Below are 15,858 nucleotides of genomic sequence, written 5' to 3' on the forward strand. Positions count from 1 at the left end.
ATACATAACATTTTGCTGCTATATTCGATGTTTTGAGAAAATGGCTACTTTTTGTGCAGACTGATGGATGCTCCCTGAACTGCAACTAACCAATGAACTACATCATATGATGAATGACTCACACAATGGTCAATAACTTGAAATGAAGGTTGTTTTTTCATATACAAGGTATATGTTGGGTGATGTTGACCTTGAGTGACCTTTGTTTGGAAGTCATTTACCGATTACTTATTTGTATGTTCAAAAACTGATGAAATAAGGAACCTTTTCCTCATGTAAGATATATGATTTGAGTGACCTTGACCCATCCAAAATGACCTTGAGAGACCTTGGTCTAACAGATGAATAACATTTAAAATATTGTTAAAATGAAGGTTTTTCATATATAAGGTATATGTATTTACAAAATCACAATGAGTGACCTTTGTCGGAGAGCCAGTTACCTGTTATTTATTTGTGTGATATATGATCAATACCTGTTCAAAATTGTTGAAATAAGGAACATTTTCCTTAGATAAGGTATATTCTCTGAGTGACATTGACCTTTACTAAATGACCTTGGTCCAAAAGTCACTGTCCCAAGGAATATTTATGATCAATTTCTGATGAAAGGTTTAGGAGTTGAGAACTTTAAAAAAAAACCTTTTGAAATGTTTTGAATTACCTTGACCTTTCCAAATTGACCTTGGGATATCTTGGTACAGAAGTCCTCATCTCAAGGAACATTTGTAATCATTATATCAATTTCTGATGAAAGGTTTAGGATATATGAGCTCGAACGGACGGACAGACACAACAATGACTAATACATATGATCCCCCACCCCAAATTCCTCGTGTTCAAAAGGTCAACATAGAAGTAAATGACGGCCCCGTGTTCTAAAGGTCAACACAGAAGGAAAAGTCAGAGGCCAATACACAAATATCAGAGCCATGTTCTAAAGGTCAACATAGAAGTAAATGTCAGACCTGGTTCTAAAGGTCAACACAGAAGTAACTGTCAGAGCCGTGTTCTAAAGATCAACACAGAAGTAAATGTCAAAGGTCAACACAGAAGTAACTGTCATAGCCGTGTTCTAGAGGTCAACACAGAAGTAAATGTCAAAGGTCAACACGGAAGTAAATGTCAGAGCAGCGCACTAAAGGTCAATACAGAAGTAACTGAATATGCCGCGTCCAACTAGGATGTGATGAATTATCCGGTTATAAAGGATTTTTTTATAGCTACATTGTTTTGTGCAGTAACACAGAGTGTAATGTCGTAAGCCCGTGGTACATGTCTCACTGACTTTGTTGCACACGTGATAAGTATGGGTATCCCAATTTGGGTGTTCTGATCAGTTTTTTAAACTGGTTGTACAATCTAATTGCTCAATTTAAAGAGGTATGAGGAACGGTATTTGATGCTGTAGATGTAACATTTAAGAATTAAATCACATGACCGTTTCGTTTGTCATGGTTCTAGTTGGTTGAGATGACGTTCTCCGATCTGCTATGGAATTCATTGGCCGAGCAGAAAGGTGGACACGGGAGTAGTCACAGCACTAGTGTGACAGATCGTTTCTGTGATACAGGGAAAAGGGGTGGGTTCAGCACCACCCCTTGGGGTACACCGGATAACACCGGTGAATCTCGGGAGGCTTCTACCACAACTCAGATGTGCCTATTTCATAAGGGGTAGAGCAGCCTGTCACGAGGGATTTAAATTGGCCACCTCTTCACTGATAGACAGTTGTATTTAACAGAATGACCCTTTAAAAAATATTCAATGGGGGTGTTGCAACACCACCACCCCCGTAATCTCTCTCTCTCTAGATCTGCCACTGATACAGGGGCAGATCCACTAAGTAAACATTGGTTTAGGAGCTCAGAGTATCACAGTTTTCCAGATATTCTGAGAAGTGGCGAAATATTTCAAGCATTCTGACACATCGCCAGGGGCGGATCCAGAAATTGTGGTTACGGGGGGCGCCACTTTATGAGGCAGTGGGTCCAGGGCGAAGCCCTGGTGGGGGTCCAGTGGGCGAAGCCCCCGGAAGCTCCTGGGTTTTACAGATTTTATGGGGCTTGAAATAGTTCTCCTATTTAGTCGTTTGTACTATTTTCTATCATTTTAATAAACCTTTTAATAAGGTGAAATTAATAAAATGACCCAAATTTTAAGGGGTTTTTGGAAAAAATTAAGTTCTCCCAATAAAGTAATTCAAGAAATCAAAAGATTTTGTCATTTATTTCTCCGGGAGTGGAAGAAATTATTGCTTCTTTTATCGTTTAGTACATTTTCCGAAACAAGATACCGCGATTTACCTTAAATTTGAAAATTTTAGGGGGACCGAATCCGCCACTGATCGCAGTATAAAAGTTGTTTCAACATTTAGTCATCTCCGCCAATCCATTGATTATTTGTAAGTAAAAAAATCAATAAATTAGACACACAGAATAAAATGAACAGGCCCGTTTGCCTTCTTTGATAATGGTAACTTCAAAGTTATACCGCGAGATCATGTATTACTTGACACCCCCCCCCCCCCCCCCCCCCCCCCCTATCCTTCAGTTATCGGAGCAGTAACATTTCAGAAAGTGGCTATGCACATAGAATTTTATGCTTCTAAACATTATTTTGCATATATCTAATTCTATTATGCATAACATATCGGGATTACGCAGCAAGCAGAACCCGCCTTCTCCCAAGGTACATGTGAGAAATACGGAAGCCAATAGGTGCCAGGGTATAAAATTAATGTTCATTTAACTGGCGGTCGCCACTTAATTTAATTTGAGACCGCCACTTATTATCAGGCAGCCGCCACTCATGGCGGCCGCCACTTAATTCATGTGGGGCCGCCACTTAATTTAATTGGAGACCGACACTTATCATCAGACAGCCGCCACTTATCATCTGGCGGCCGCCACTTAATTTACACATGGCGGCTGCCAATATCAAAAACAAATAACTCATATTGCTGAGTGATTATTTTGAAAAGATTTAGAATAGTACAAACACACAGCTAGATCGTTTTTCAAAGTGTAGAGACAGTCGGAAGAGAACTTGTCTTCTACAATTGTTGACAAGCAGAACAGAAACAAAACAAAAAATCAGTTCAGTTTTGCCCAAACTTCATACTCGACAAGAATTGGAGGTAGGGGGCTCCGTTCGTCCTTTAATTCATCAGTTAATTCATTATTACATTTTACCATTCATTACTACCACCAAAGGAATGGGATGGGGGCTAGTCCGCCAATTAATCTTATTTCACATGTGAAAATAACTTAGTTTGCATAGGGGGAAGAAAAAAGAACGTTGTCACGTGTCTGATACTTTGGTATATTAATTAAGTTCAGTTCAGTTTATTAGCACAAAACCATACGGTTTACAGGCATGTACAAATGAAGAGTTGCTCGGGCGCGAATCTGTCGACATCTGATATCGTGAACATTTACATAGAGTTGTAAATTAACAGCACAATCGAAAGACAATAAAATTGTATATCACATACATAGTGCTAAGTATTGGAGATGGAGATTACAGGGATATTGCACCCCTTTGATCGAGAGAGAGAGAGAGAGAGAGAGAGAGAGAGAGAGAGAGAGGTTGAATATAAAGTAAGTGGTGGCCACCAGTTAATCTATGTGGCGGCCGCCAGTTAAATTAAGTGGCGGTCGGCAGATGATAAGTGGTGGCCGCCAGTTAGATTTTAAAAGTGGCGGCCGCCATATAAAATAAGTGGCGGACGTCAGTTAAAATGAATACTATACCAGCTGGCACCCATGGCTTCCGTAATAACCACTGTATACATACACACATATATATATATATATATATATATTAGTAGTAAGTAACATCTTTGTAATGGCAAATTCAATGAAGTGCATTTTAACTTAGAGAAAATAGAGATTTTATAACATAAACCTCTATAATCTTTTATTACTAGACAGCGAAGCAACAATAAAGACTGAAGGTTGCGCCACATATTTTTTCTGGATCTACCGAAGTAATGAATGCATTTGAACAGTCTTACATTTTCGTTATATATAACAAATGTAAATTCTTTAAAGTCTACTCCTCCCCTAAAAATCTCATAACCATTTATAATTCCGGATTATTTTGATTTAGCCAATACAGTTTTAAAATTATTTATCATTTTTATTTTCCGGTGTTGACAATGGCGGGAAGTTTACAATTTGGAGAAGATTATCATGTTGGACAAGAAATTGACTTGTAAGTAGAAGAAATAATATGTTTTACGGCGTGACCGTGTTTGGGGGCGAAGCAAAAAAAAAAGTTTTGGCATTAGTATCTATATTCAAAACAGGACAAAAACAACCCGGTTCCCTGTTTTTGACTGCCTGGTGTTTTCATCATTATCGTATTTTCCCATAATTTCTAGCGTAACTTATGGTTTCTCGATTGATCGATTCTTTACATATATAGGCCTAGACAGGTTGGGAACACGTCCTCTGTAGCGAGATATTCTCGCTTAAACGCGATTATCCCTCTCTAACGAGAGTAAATATATCCCGTACAACCGAGAAAAACACCCGTGGAATACATCTCTTCGTGTTTCACGTGAAAAGAAGAAAAAGTGCTAATATGTGTGATACTTCTGCAAATATAATATGTTTTACGGCGTGACCGTGTTTGAGGGCGAAGCAAACAAGTTTTGGTATTAGTATCTATATCTATATCCAAAACAGACCAAAAACAACCCAAAGTTAACAGGATTTGATCCGCCTATATATTGAACGCGGTAAATATAACTCAACTGATGTAAACAGTACATTGTGACGTCATATTCAGCGTCGTATTTTAGCAAATTTACAAACATAGCGTCTGAACCACAACAAACATGGCGTTAATGGTGGAGTGATTATAATATTATTAAGAAAATAAGATTTACATGCTTTTACGAATTTTTGTAACATCTCAGAACGACGTGAACTAGGGTAGACGAGATTCAAAATGGAGAAATACATGTCCACGCGATAGTATTCGAATCGACGCCATTAGTACCAAAGTTTTTAAGTTCCATAGGTATGGTTTAATTTTTCATTGTTTTCCTATATTTTCCTTTTAAACATGTATATACGTGTTACCTATAGGGAGATCTCCGCTCTCACGGCCCTTCGGGCCGTGAGAGGGCTTCGCCCTCTATTAATCAAAACAAAAACACTCACGATATGTATTGGATTTCAGACTGCTTCTCTCTTACGCAGCAACTTTGATATTAAATTTCTTGACTCTGTTGTCAATTTCATAGAAACAATTCGCTTCATGTTGAGTGTGTGTCGCACTTATTCAGCATTGCACGGGATTTGCCATTATTTTCAATAAAGACGCCAAAACACTTGTTTATGGTAATGTTTATTTCTCGCTAAAGAGGGATAATCGCGTTTTAGCGAGAATATCTCGCTATAGGGGAAGTGTTCTCAACCTGTTAGAGATCTTCACTGTTGTTTACATTGAAGACCTTTACATTTAATACTGCCAACTCGCTTGCTACACTCGCAAAGCTCAATGGTTGTTGTTTACATTGTAGACCTTTACAGATAAAACTGCCTACTTTTGTGGAATCTGGATTAATTGATAACAATATGATTAATTCTAATACTATACAGTAAAATATCTGTATCTCGAATATGGTTTGTCTCGAATACCCCGCTTGAGTCGAAGTCGACCGCCGGTCCCGGCCGTTTTCCCTATATAAATGATTTTAAAAACTTCTGATATCTCGAACACGGTAATCTCGAATACTCCGCTTATGTCGAAGTATTTTCAAGGTCCCATGCCCTAATTTCACCTGGCTTATCTCGAAGTGCAGTCAATTTTCCGGTCTGCTTACCATACCTGGCGTCGTTAAAACACACGTCTCCGCCCGCGGCTACATCAATTATAATTAATGACCGCTAATCCACACTCGCCTTTTCCGAGTAGTCACGGGTGGCCATAATTGTTTCAACAGCTCCGGTGATTAGTGAAGCCTTCCAACATTACGGATTAAGTCCACCGCCAATTATGAACCGACACGCCCGATTCCAGGGATGGTGTTTTGACTGATACACGCTATATCATTAACATGTGGGTTAGATAAACGCACAAAATTGTCGAAGTGAGCTTGAAGTTAATGCTCATAATAACGATAATGCATTTAATAATACACGCCTCATCATTAAAACTAGAACATAGAAAACACGAAAATCTTCAAAGTGAACAGAAATTAAACACTTTGGATCACAACAACATATAAATAGAGACCCGTGAAATGTTCATCATTCGACAACATGTCTCAAGACAGTAAAGACAAGCTGCTAATCCCTGGCATTAAAAGAAAGTTAAAATCGCATACCATAGAAACTAAGATTCAAGCTATTGCAGATGTAGAGAAAGGAATTGACAGTAAGGTGGCCATCGCTAAAAAATACGAAATCCCTCCAAACACATTATCAACATGGATAAAAAATGCTGAATAAAATAGCACATGCGTATTAGCTGTACTTAATAAGATATTGTATTTAATAAACATAAAAAGTTCTTTTTAAAAATCCGTCTTTTTTGTTTCTTACGTGATAGGTTCTTTCATTACAACGCAATAGCTACATCCTAGTCGGGCCTAGACATCAGTAAAGTAAGCATACAAATTGTACGATCATCTTAATTTTGAAACACATTGTGAATGTGATGTTTATAGATATGGAGAAAAAAACACCGAAATATTTGCCTTTGAAATTCCACAATATCAATCAACTTGCATTATAAGAGACGGCAACGGGATTGTTGTTTATAATGCAAATCCCATACTATGCATCATATATCCCCCTTCAAAAAAAAAATTCAAGATCGATTTTGGATATCTCGAACCCCCGGATATCTCGAAGTTTTTTCGAAGTCCCTTGAACTTCGAGATAGAGATATTTTACTGTACTTTTTATATATTGGGCCAATATGGGAACACTTTCCCTATTGCGAGATTATTTTTCACTAAAACACGATGTCATCCTTCTTTAGCGAGGAAGTCTTACGCCAATATGGCGTGACCGTTTTTAAGCGCAAAGTAAAAAGTATAGGCATTAGAATCTATATCCATCATGTCCATAACAGGACAAAAATATCCCAGAGTTAGCACCTAGTAATAGGAATCGGTGATAATTTCATAATCGATGATTGGTTGACTAACTAATTATCGATTATAAGTGGACCAGGGTTTGACATTTACTTTTTTGAGCACTAGACCAGTTGGGCTACTTCAAATGATTTTCACTAGACCTGACCTTATATCCGCTAGCCTTGACCAACTTTCCAGAAAAAATTGTTTCTCCATATTTAAATACTTAATTCAAATTACAAACGTTAAGTTAACTAAACAATATTCAATTGTCTAAAAAAAATCTTTAATCTCTTCATTCAGTTTGTTGCTTTTATTTTCAAACACATTTTTTGTTTCTTTAAATTCTACCCGGAACGGGAATTCTTCACTCCATTTAGAATAAAATGACCTCAACTGTTTTTTTCTCTCATAAATTTCTATTTCATAAGCCCTGCTTTGTTTCTTCCCAACCTTTTCCTCTTTTTTCTCTTGGGACATCTTTCCTTGAGGACGAGAAGTCGTATTTGAATAAAGAGACATTCCCGCACATATGTCAACATCGAAAAATGGTTGTTTATGACGTCATTTATTAATTTGATAAACACTTTCTTATAAATATTTGATTCAATTAAACTGTTTTAAAAAAATGAAAACTGAATTTAATATATATCCGAAACATAACTTTACACACATTAACATCACTTCCAACTGCGACTTATTTATTAGAACTAAAAGTAGAGATCATGTCATCACACGGTTCAAAATTGTTCTCAAGCTCTTTGCAGTTATTTTTTTTAGTTAAGAATAAAATATCTTATGGTATAAAGGCCTTAAGTTTCTTGTTTATTATTTTAACACAACCAGTCTGGCTAGTAAATCGACATTTTACCTGACCGGACCTATCATTTAGTAGACTCGGTCGGTAGGATGTGCCTTAGTGTCAAACCCTGTGGACATAGAGCAATTCTATAATAAAGTCATTTAAATTAACTATTGAAAAAGTGTGAATAAATATTTTCAATGTTTATATTTGTTGTTTCTATTGCTGAGAGAGTGTAAATGAATATTTTGTTTGTGTATTTGTTATTCTTTCACTATCTTAATATCCTTTAATTACATATATTAAAGTCAATGTGATTTTTCAAAGGGTTTTAACGCGCCAAAAACATATACCCTGTATTCATGTATATCATTTGCTTCAGCTGTATCCCCGTATATCGAAGTTACATGTCATTAACTGATGATGATCCAGCATAATTAAAATATAATTAACACTCAGCAAAGAAAAATAAGGAAAGAAATTTATTTTATTTTTATTTTTTTAAAAACCAATCGGATCTATGGTCACCAATTAAAAACACAATAAGAGTAACAGAGTAACAGTAGCAGTAACAGTAGCCTTTGAACATGTTGAAAATGGTTTTATGATATCTGCATAATTCACAATTGGCTTTATAATTATGCAAACATGCTTTATTCACTGGGTATGGATACTTTCGATTTCATGTGTGCCGTTAGATAGGTCATGGCAGAAATTTTCTTCAAAAACTGGTCATTGAAAAAAAAATATCTAAAAACTGATTAAATGGAATAAAATTTTCATAATCGAGCGCATAGAATTTTCCAACAATTGACTGTTTTTTTATTAGTGAGGACAGCTAGAGCTCAATCAAAGCATCCTCCTAACTTTAAAGACATTTGATCCACCTATTCATTGAATGTGAGAAACATAACGCAATTGATGTAAACAGTGCATTGTGACATCATTTTCAACGTCGCTGTTTAGCAAATTCACAAACGTATGCAGAGACATGGTACAATCGCATTAATCTAAGAGTGATTATATATGACTAAGAAAATAAGATTTACATGCTTTTACCAAATTTATGTAACATCTCAGATAGGGGTGAAATGATACAGTACCTTCTCGATTCGCTTCGATTTTTCGATACTTTAGTCTCGATTCGATGATTTTCGATTCAATACAATATCATGTACCAAATTCTTTATAATGCTAAGATTTTTTATGTTTTATTGTATTATTACTCTATACATAATGTAAAAACGTAATAACATGGAGCAACACTCATCACTTGTCCTAAAGCCGAAATGTCGCCATACCTAGGATTTAAACATTGGGGGTGCATTTTTCAACTCGACTGCGTCCATTTTGATACAGCAAAGTTTACTCATTGGGCAATTTTCAATTCCATTGGCTAATCAGAAACCGTGTTATCAAGAGCAATGTGTGCAATGATTTTAGAACCGTATCGAACCGAAGCAGACCCCGAATAAATCTAACTTCGAATCGAGACCACTACATTGCGATTCGGTCGGATCGCGATGCATCGTTTCACCCCTAATCTCAGAACGACGTGAACTTGGGTACATGAGATTCAAAATGGAGAAATACATGTCCACAGGCTTGTATTCAAATCGAATGCCATTTTGACCAAAATTTATCAAGTTCCATAGGTTTGGTTTAATTTTTCATCTGCTCTGCTCTCACTGCCCCTTGCCATCTAATATGATACTTTTTACAGGTTGGGTCAATTGGGAACACTTTCCCTATTGCGCGATCTTTTCACTAAAATGTGATTATCCCTCTTTAGCGAGAAAGTAAACGTTGCCATAAACGTGTATTATAGTGTTTTGATTGAAAATAGTGGCAAATTCTGTGCAATGTTGAATAAGTGTGACACACACTGAACATGTCAGATGCGAATTGTCTCTATAAAATTTACAACACAGTCAAGAAATTTTATATCAACGTTGCTGCGTGAAAGGGAAGGAGGCTGAAATCCAATGTACATCGTGAATGTTTTTGTTTTGATTAATATATTTGCAGAAGTATCAGACATTTTAGCACCTTTTCTCCTTTTCACGTGAAGCATGAAGAGGTGTAGTCCTCTGGACGTGTTTTTCTCCATTGTACAAGATATACAGTAAAATATCTCTATCTCGAAGTCCGAGGGACCTCGAAAAAACTTCGAGATATCCGGGGGTTCGAGATACCCAAAATCGATCTTGGATAAAAAAAAATTGAAGGATAATATGGGATTTGCATTATAAACAAAAACCCCGTTGCCGTTTCTTATAGTTTAATACAAGTTGATAAATTAATATTGTGGAATTCCAAAGACAAACATTTCTTTTTTTAGATATATATAAACATCCAATTGAATTCACAATGTGTTTCAAAATTAAGATGATCGTGCCTGTATGCTTACTTTAAGTTTACTGATATCCAGGCTCGACTGGGATGTAGTTGTTGCGTTGTAATGAAAGAACTTATCTCGTAAGAAACAAAAAAGACGGATTTAAAAAAAAAAACTTTTAAATGTTTATTAAAGAAATTTTCGTGTTTTCTCTGTACTAGTTTTAATGATCAAGCATGTATTATTGAATGCATTATCGTTATTAAGGGCATTACCTTCAAGCGTACTTCCACGATTTTGTGTGTTTATCTAACCCACATGTTAACGATAGAGCGTACGTGTGTCTTTCAAAACACCATCCTTGGAATCGGGTGTGTTAGTTCATAATTGGTGGTGAATTTTAGCTGTAATGTTGAAAGGCTTCACTAATCACCCAAGCCGTTGAACCATTTATTGCGACCTGGGTCTTCTCGGTAAAGGCGAGCGTGGATTAGAGGTAATTAATTATAATTGATGTAGCCGCAGGTGTGAATGTGTGACTTAACGACACCAGGTATGGTAAGCAGAGCGGAAAATTGACTGCACTTCGAGATAAACCAGGTGAATTTAGGGTGTGGGACCTTGAAAATACTTCGACATAAGCGGAGTATTCGAGATTACCGTGTTCGAAATATCAGAAGTTTTTTTTTAATCATTTATATAGGGAAAACGGGCGGGACCGGCGGTCGACTTCGACTCAAGCGGGGTATTCGAGATAAACCATATTCGAGATACAGATATTTTACTGTATTTACTCTTGCTAAGAAAGGTTAATTTTACGTTTTCGTGAGATCTTAATTGCCATAGGGGAAGTGTTGAATAAACTCCATCTCAGTTAAAAACAGGAGGGTTTACTGATGCTTCAATGTTGACAAATATGTAGACATGATAGAAGGAAATTTGTATTTCCAAACTCGCCTTTGTGTCACTATTGTTATTCATAAAGCAGAAATAATCGAAGATAACACAACTTAGCAGATAGACAGATCCTCAAAATTTTGAGTGAACTGTTTTCATGCTAGTTAGCAGACATCTTCGCTAGCCAAGGGATTTTGGTCCACCCCTTTCCCCAGGTTTATAGGCAGCAAAGTGGACTAAAAACCTTGGCTAGCGAAGTTGAATAGCAGATAAAGAATATTTATTTCCATCAATTGCAAAAGATACAATAAATACAATGTGCTGCGAAATTGATTGAAGGTTTTTAACATGGTCTGTTTAGATTTGGGAAACAGGATAACCCTCTCAGACCAACCCTGTTCGGGACTGTTCAAAGGAACGGACTGGATCTGGATCAGGAAATCCTGCGACTGGAAGAAGAAGTTGCGCAACTGACTGAAGCAATTCAGGAGAAGACAACTGTAGTCACAAAAAAATCACAGGAACTGTAAGTCTATAAAACATCACAGGAAGTGTAAGTCTCTAACAATCACAGGAACTGTAAGTCTCTAACAATCATGGGAACTGTAAGTCTCTAAAAATCACAGAAACTGTAAGTCTCTAACAATCACAGGACCTGTAAGACTCTATAAAAGTCACAGGAACTGTAAGTTTTTAAATAATCACAGGAACTGTAAGTCTCTACAAATCACAGGAACTGTAATTTTCAAAAAAATCACAGGAACTGTAAGTCTCTAAAAAATCACAGGAACTGTAAGTCTCTACAAATCACCGGAACTGTAAGTCTCTACAAATCACCGGAACCGTAAGTATCTACAAATTACCGGAACTGTAAGTCTCTACAAATCACAGGAACTGTAAGTCTCTAAAAGTCACAGGACTTGTAAGTCTCTAACAATCACAGGACTTGTAAGACTCTATAAAAGTCACAGGAACTGTAAGTCTTTAAATAATCACAGGAACTGTAAGTCTCTAAAAAATCACCAGAACTGGAGGAAACAAAGAGAGAATTTTATGTTGGGATGTTGGCAATGTTTTTTTGTATGAATTGTTGATTTTAACAAATATTTATGCAGTTTTCAATATGAAAATGTTGTCTTCAATTTAAACAATGTTTTATCCTTTTGATTGACAAGTTTTGTGCCTATTTATGCCCTGTCTACCAGCCTCAGTATATGATTCTGTAGAACAATTATTAGTATAGTAGTGTGGAAATTTTCTACCAGCTTAGTGTAAAATTCTATTGTTATAACAATTATACAACAGCAGCAAACGTTCTGCTGTTTTGAATGTGGATGCAGTTGACGGGATGAATAATTGTAGGTATGATATTCAGTATGGTGAGAAGAAACAGAGACCTGATGAGGAAATTCTAACTGAAGTCCAGCGATTACAGTCACAGGTTAGAATCCATAATCTCCCATCAATTGTACAATTCATTCTTGAAAGTCTCGATAAATTTATTTATGAAATTAACACACATCTCCTATTAATCATACATTTCATTCTTGAAAGTCTCAATAAATTCCATCGATCGTCAGAAACCCACGGTCGGTCACACTTCTTTTAAAAGGTAAAATAAGTGCGACTATATACTGTGGGTTTCTGACGATGGTTAAATAAATTCATTTATTAATTAACACATCTTCCATTAATCATACAATTCGTTCTTGAAGTCTCGATAAACTCGGGGCCTCTGTGGCTGAGTGATTAGAGCATCACGCTCAAAATCACATGGCCTCTCACCTCTGGTCGGCCCGGGTTCGAATCCTGTTTGCACCGGTAAGTGAGAGTTTCCCAGTTTACTTTCGGAAGGTCGGTGGTCTCTTCCCAGGTACATTGTATTTGGGTTCTCTCTTCCACCAATAAAAAACTGGGCGCCACCAAATAACTGAAAAATTGTTGAGTGTGGCGGAAAACATCAATCAATCAATCAATAAGCTCATTTTTGAAAGTAACACACATCTCCCTTTAATCATAAAATTCATTCATGGAGTTTTCAAATGAATTTATCTATGAGCAAAAAATATCAATTGTAAAACTGTTCAGTAAGTCATAGGAAGGGAACTTGATGGTTTGTGCATGACTTTAAGGTAGCTATTGATAGCTAGCTCCAAAAAAACCGCTCATTGAAGTTTTTTCAATTTTATTTTTTATAACATTTTGACTTTATCCTAAAACATATCAAAAAATCAACAAAAGTAATCAGGTTAATTTTCGAGGAATGCGAGATTGAAATCCCCTCTTTTGCAGCCCCAAAAGGCAAAAAATGCCAAAATTGAGCAAATTAACAAAGAAGCCAATAAAAATTTTATTGACACCAGAAATATTGTTTGTCATATATAGTTATGTAAATTAAACACAAACAGACAAATAATCAACATTGATCAGAAATTCAAAATGCATCTAAGGAAAACATTGGGATGATTCGACTTGGCAAATGGCCAAATTTACCCTAAATATGGCGTTTCTCAAATACTACCAGGCATACATTTTCTGACAACAACAAAATTCTGCTCATAAAATTTCTGATTTTATTTCATTTTTACAATAAGTCAAGTAGTATCTAAAATATTGAATGGAAAAAAATATACCAAATGAGGTTTAATCTGAAACTATGTCAGATTTTGTAACCCTACCCCCTCCCTTCTAGAAATGAATTATAAGAGATACAGTCAGCAGAGATAAACTATTGACCTTAAATGATTAAGCATTCCCAAATTGCCACATTGAGCATTCAAATTCACAATACTAGAAGTTTCTATGAGCCATTTAAGAATGATATATAGTGTGTGCTATTGCAGTTGACCTTTTTGCACTCGCAATGATTGCCTAAATATTTAGTTATTTTTCACACAATTTCTTGTAATAACTGGACCAAATCTATTACTTGTACATATTTTTTTTATAGAAATTTATATCACTATACAGTATAATACACCAAATATGTTTAAATAACCATTTCATATTTCAATAAATAATTAATATCAATGGAAAGAGACCCATGGACTGCCCATGGATCACTACATGTAAGTCCATCTGAGTCATCTTGCCCTCACAGATAAGTGTGTCTTTCATAAGTTTAAGATTTTTAATTGTAGTTTCACAATGAACCAAAAACTCACTATTGGATAACTGAGAATGCATGTACATGTATATTGCATTAACTAACAGTAGATTTCCCCAGGTGAAGGTCTATGTTCACTGTATGTATAAGGGGGGGGGGGGGGGGGGTGAATTAGTTCCATTATGAAACTTTTATAAAAATTTTATATACATTAATGTATCAATGATGTATGTTTCAACTAAATTTTGAATTACAAGGAAAATTCAAACACATTGAATGAAGTTATAAAATTGATATTCTATCATGTGCACATTTTTTACTAATATATCTAAGAAAGAATAATCAACATTGAAATTTCCTTTACATCTATGCAATATTATTGTCTTTCAAAAGGCATGTACATGTAATACACGAGTACATGTACTTGTTTTCCCTCAAATTCACAATTTAGTTTTAAGTATGTTGTACAACATCCACTGCTCTGAGCTCATATAAGTGAATTAACGTTTTTCATCCAAGTCCCAAATTTTGCAGTAGTTCTTTAATCTTCGGAACTTGATCAAACATTTTTAAATTTGTGGAGTTGTGGGGGTCCAGGGGATATGTCATCATCACTGTAAATGGAGTACCTGTTCAAAATATAGATAAGTATATTTAAATATAGCAAAAAAGATGAATATCTGATATACTCAGAATTGTCTTTACAAATGTTTATCAAAAGAAAATATAGTACCTCTCTTGCTGTTATACTTGTTGACTCGAAATCCACATCAACCTGCACTGGTCCTATCTAACCTCCCTTGGTCCTCAGACTGATGCCTAGAAAAAAGATCATCATAATTGATATTTGCAGAGTTAGGTCTATATTATACCATTGAGTAATTAGACTGCGTCAGACAATGTGAATTTTAAAATTGTGTCGCAACACTTTTATACTGATGCTTCAAAATTATGAATTGCAATATGAGATGACATGTATATATGTATATATGTTTTCATAAACTGCCATAGACTTATCATATCTGTTTTATTTACAAAATGTGGGTCAAGAGAAGGGCATACGTGTAGTATACATATCTTACTTATACATACAGTGCATACATTTGCCTATGAGAGGGCATATGCAGACTTGTGATTAATTTACATTATTTTTAAAAAGTTTTTGCCAACCTACATGTTTGTGTGAAACACGAAACCTCAGGTTTGATATATTTCTTAGGTCACTGAAATTTCAAAGTAATAGTATATGTATACACACTATAGTCTAGGGAATTATAATTCAACACATGCCCCCCCCCCCCCCCCCCCCCCTCCCCTCCTCCACTTTCTATCCGGTTTCCTCATACCCCTAGATAGTAGGTCTATACAGATATTTGTTTTTCATTACTTTTATACATGTAGTTCAAGGTATGTTATTTTCGTAACGGTTATTTTCATAACGATATTTTCTTAATAAAAGAGTTGTGAGAGCCCATGTTTACAAATGTGGTATACATTTACATGACATCCGTTCGTTTACAATCACATGCACAGGTGGGAGTTACATTTTAAGCACACATGGAATACATATATACATACAAAATAATACATCTACTGTGTATGTCGTGTGTTTAAAC

The 15,858-nt window shown here is 35.8% G+C and overlaps 1 protein-coding gene and 1 long non-coding RNA gene across 2 annotated transcripts in view; one reads left to right on the forward strand and one right to left on the reverse strand.

Moving 5' to 3' along the window:
- Nucleotides 1–3,876: 3,876 nt before the first annotated feature.
- Nucleotides 3,877–15,858, forward strand: part of LOC125655965 (centromere protein P-like) — a 22,184-nt gene continuing 10,202 nt past the window's right edge. Inside the window, exons 1-3 of the mRNA XM_056144004.1 lie at nucleotides 3,877–4,218; nucleotides 11,498–11,662; nucleotides 12,499–12,577. Coding sequence (XP_055999979.1) covers nucleotides 4,163–4,218; nucleotides 11,498–11,662; nucleotides 12,499–12,577 — 300 coding nt within the window. The 5' untranslated portion in view covers nucleotides 3,877–4,162. The remainder of the gene's footprint in view (nucleotides 4,219–11,497; nucleotides 11,663–12,498; nucleotides 12,578–15,858) is intronic.
- Nucleotides 14,520–15,858, reverse strand: part of LOC130048012 (uncharacterized) — a 1,762-nt gene continuing 423 nt past the window's right edge. The window contains exons 2-3 of the long non-coding RNA XR_008796844.1: nucleotides 14,976–15,061; nucleotides 14,520–14,871 (exon numbers count right to left, since the gene is read on the reverse strand). This is a non-coding gene — a long non-coding RNA (uncharacterized LOC130048012). The remainder of the gene's footprint in view (nucleotides 14,872–14,975; nucleotides 15,062–15,858) is intronic.

The sequence above is a fragment of the Ostrea edulis genome, chromosome 7 (genome assembly GCF_947568905.1).
Source record: "Ostrea edulis chromosome 7, xbOstEdul1.1, whole genome shotgun sequence".
Classification (NCBI taxonomy): Eukaryota; Metazoa; Mollusca; class Bivalvia; order Ostreida; family Ostreidae; genus Ostrea; species Ostrea edulis.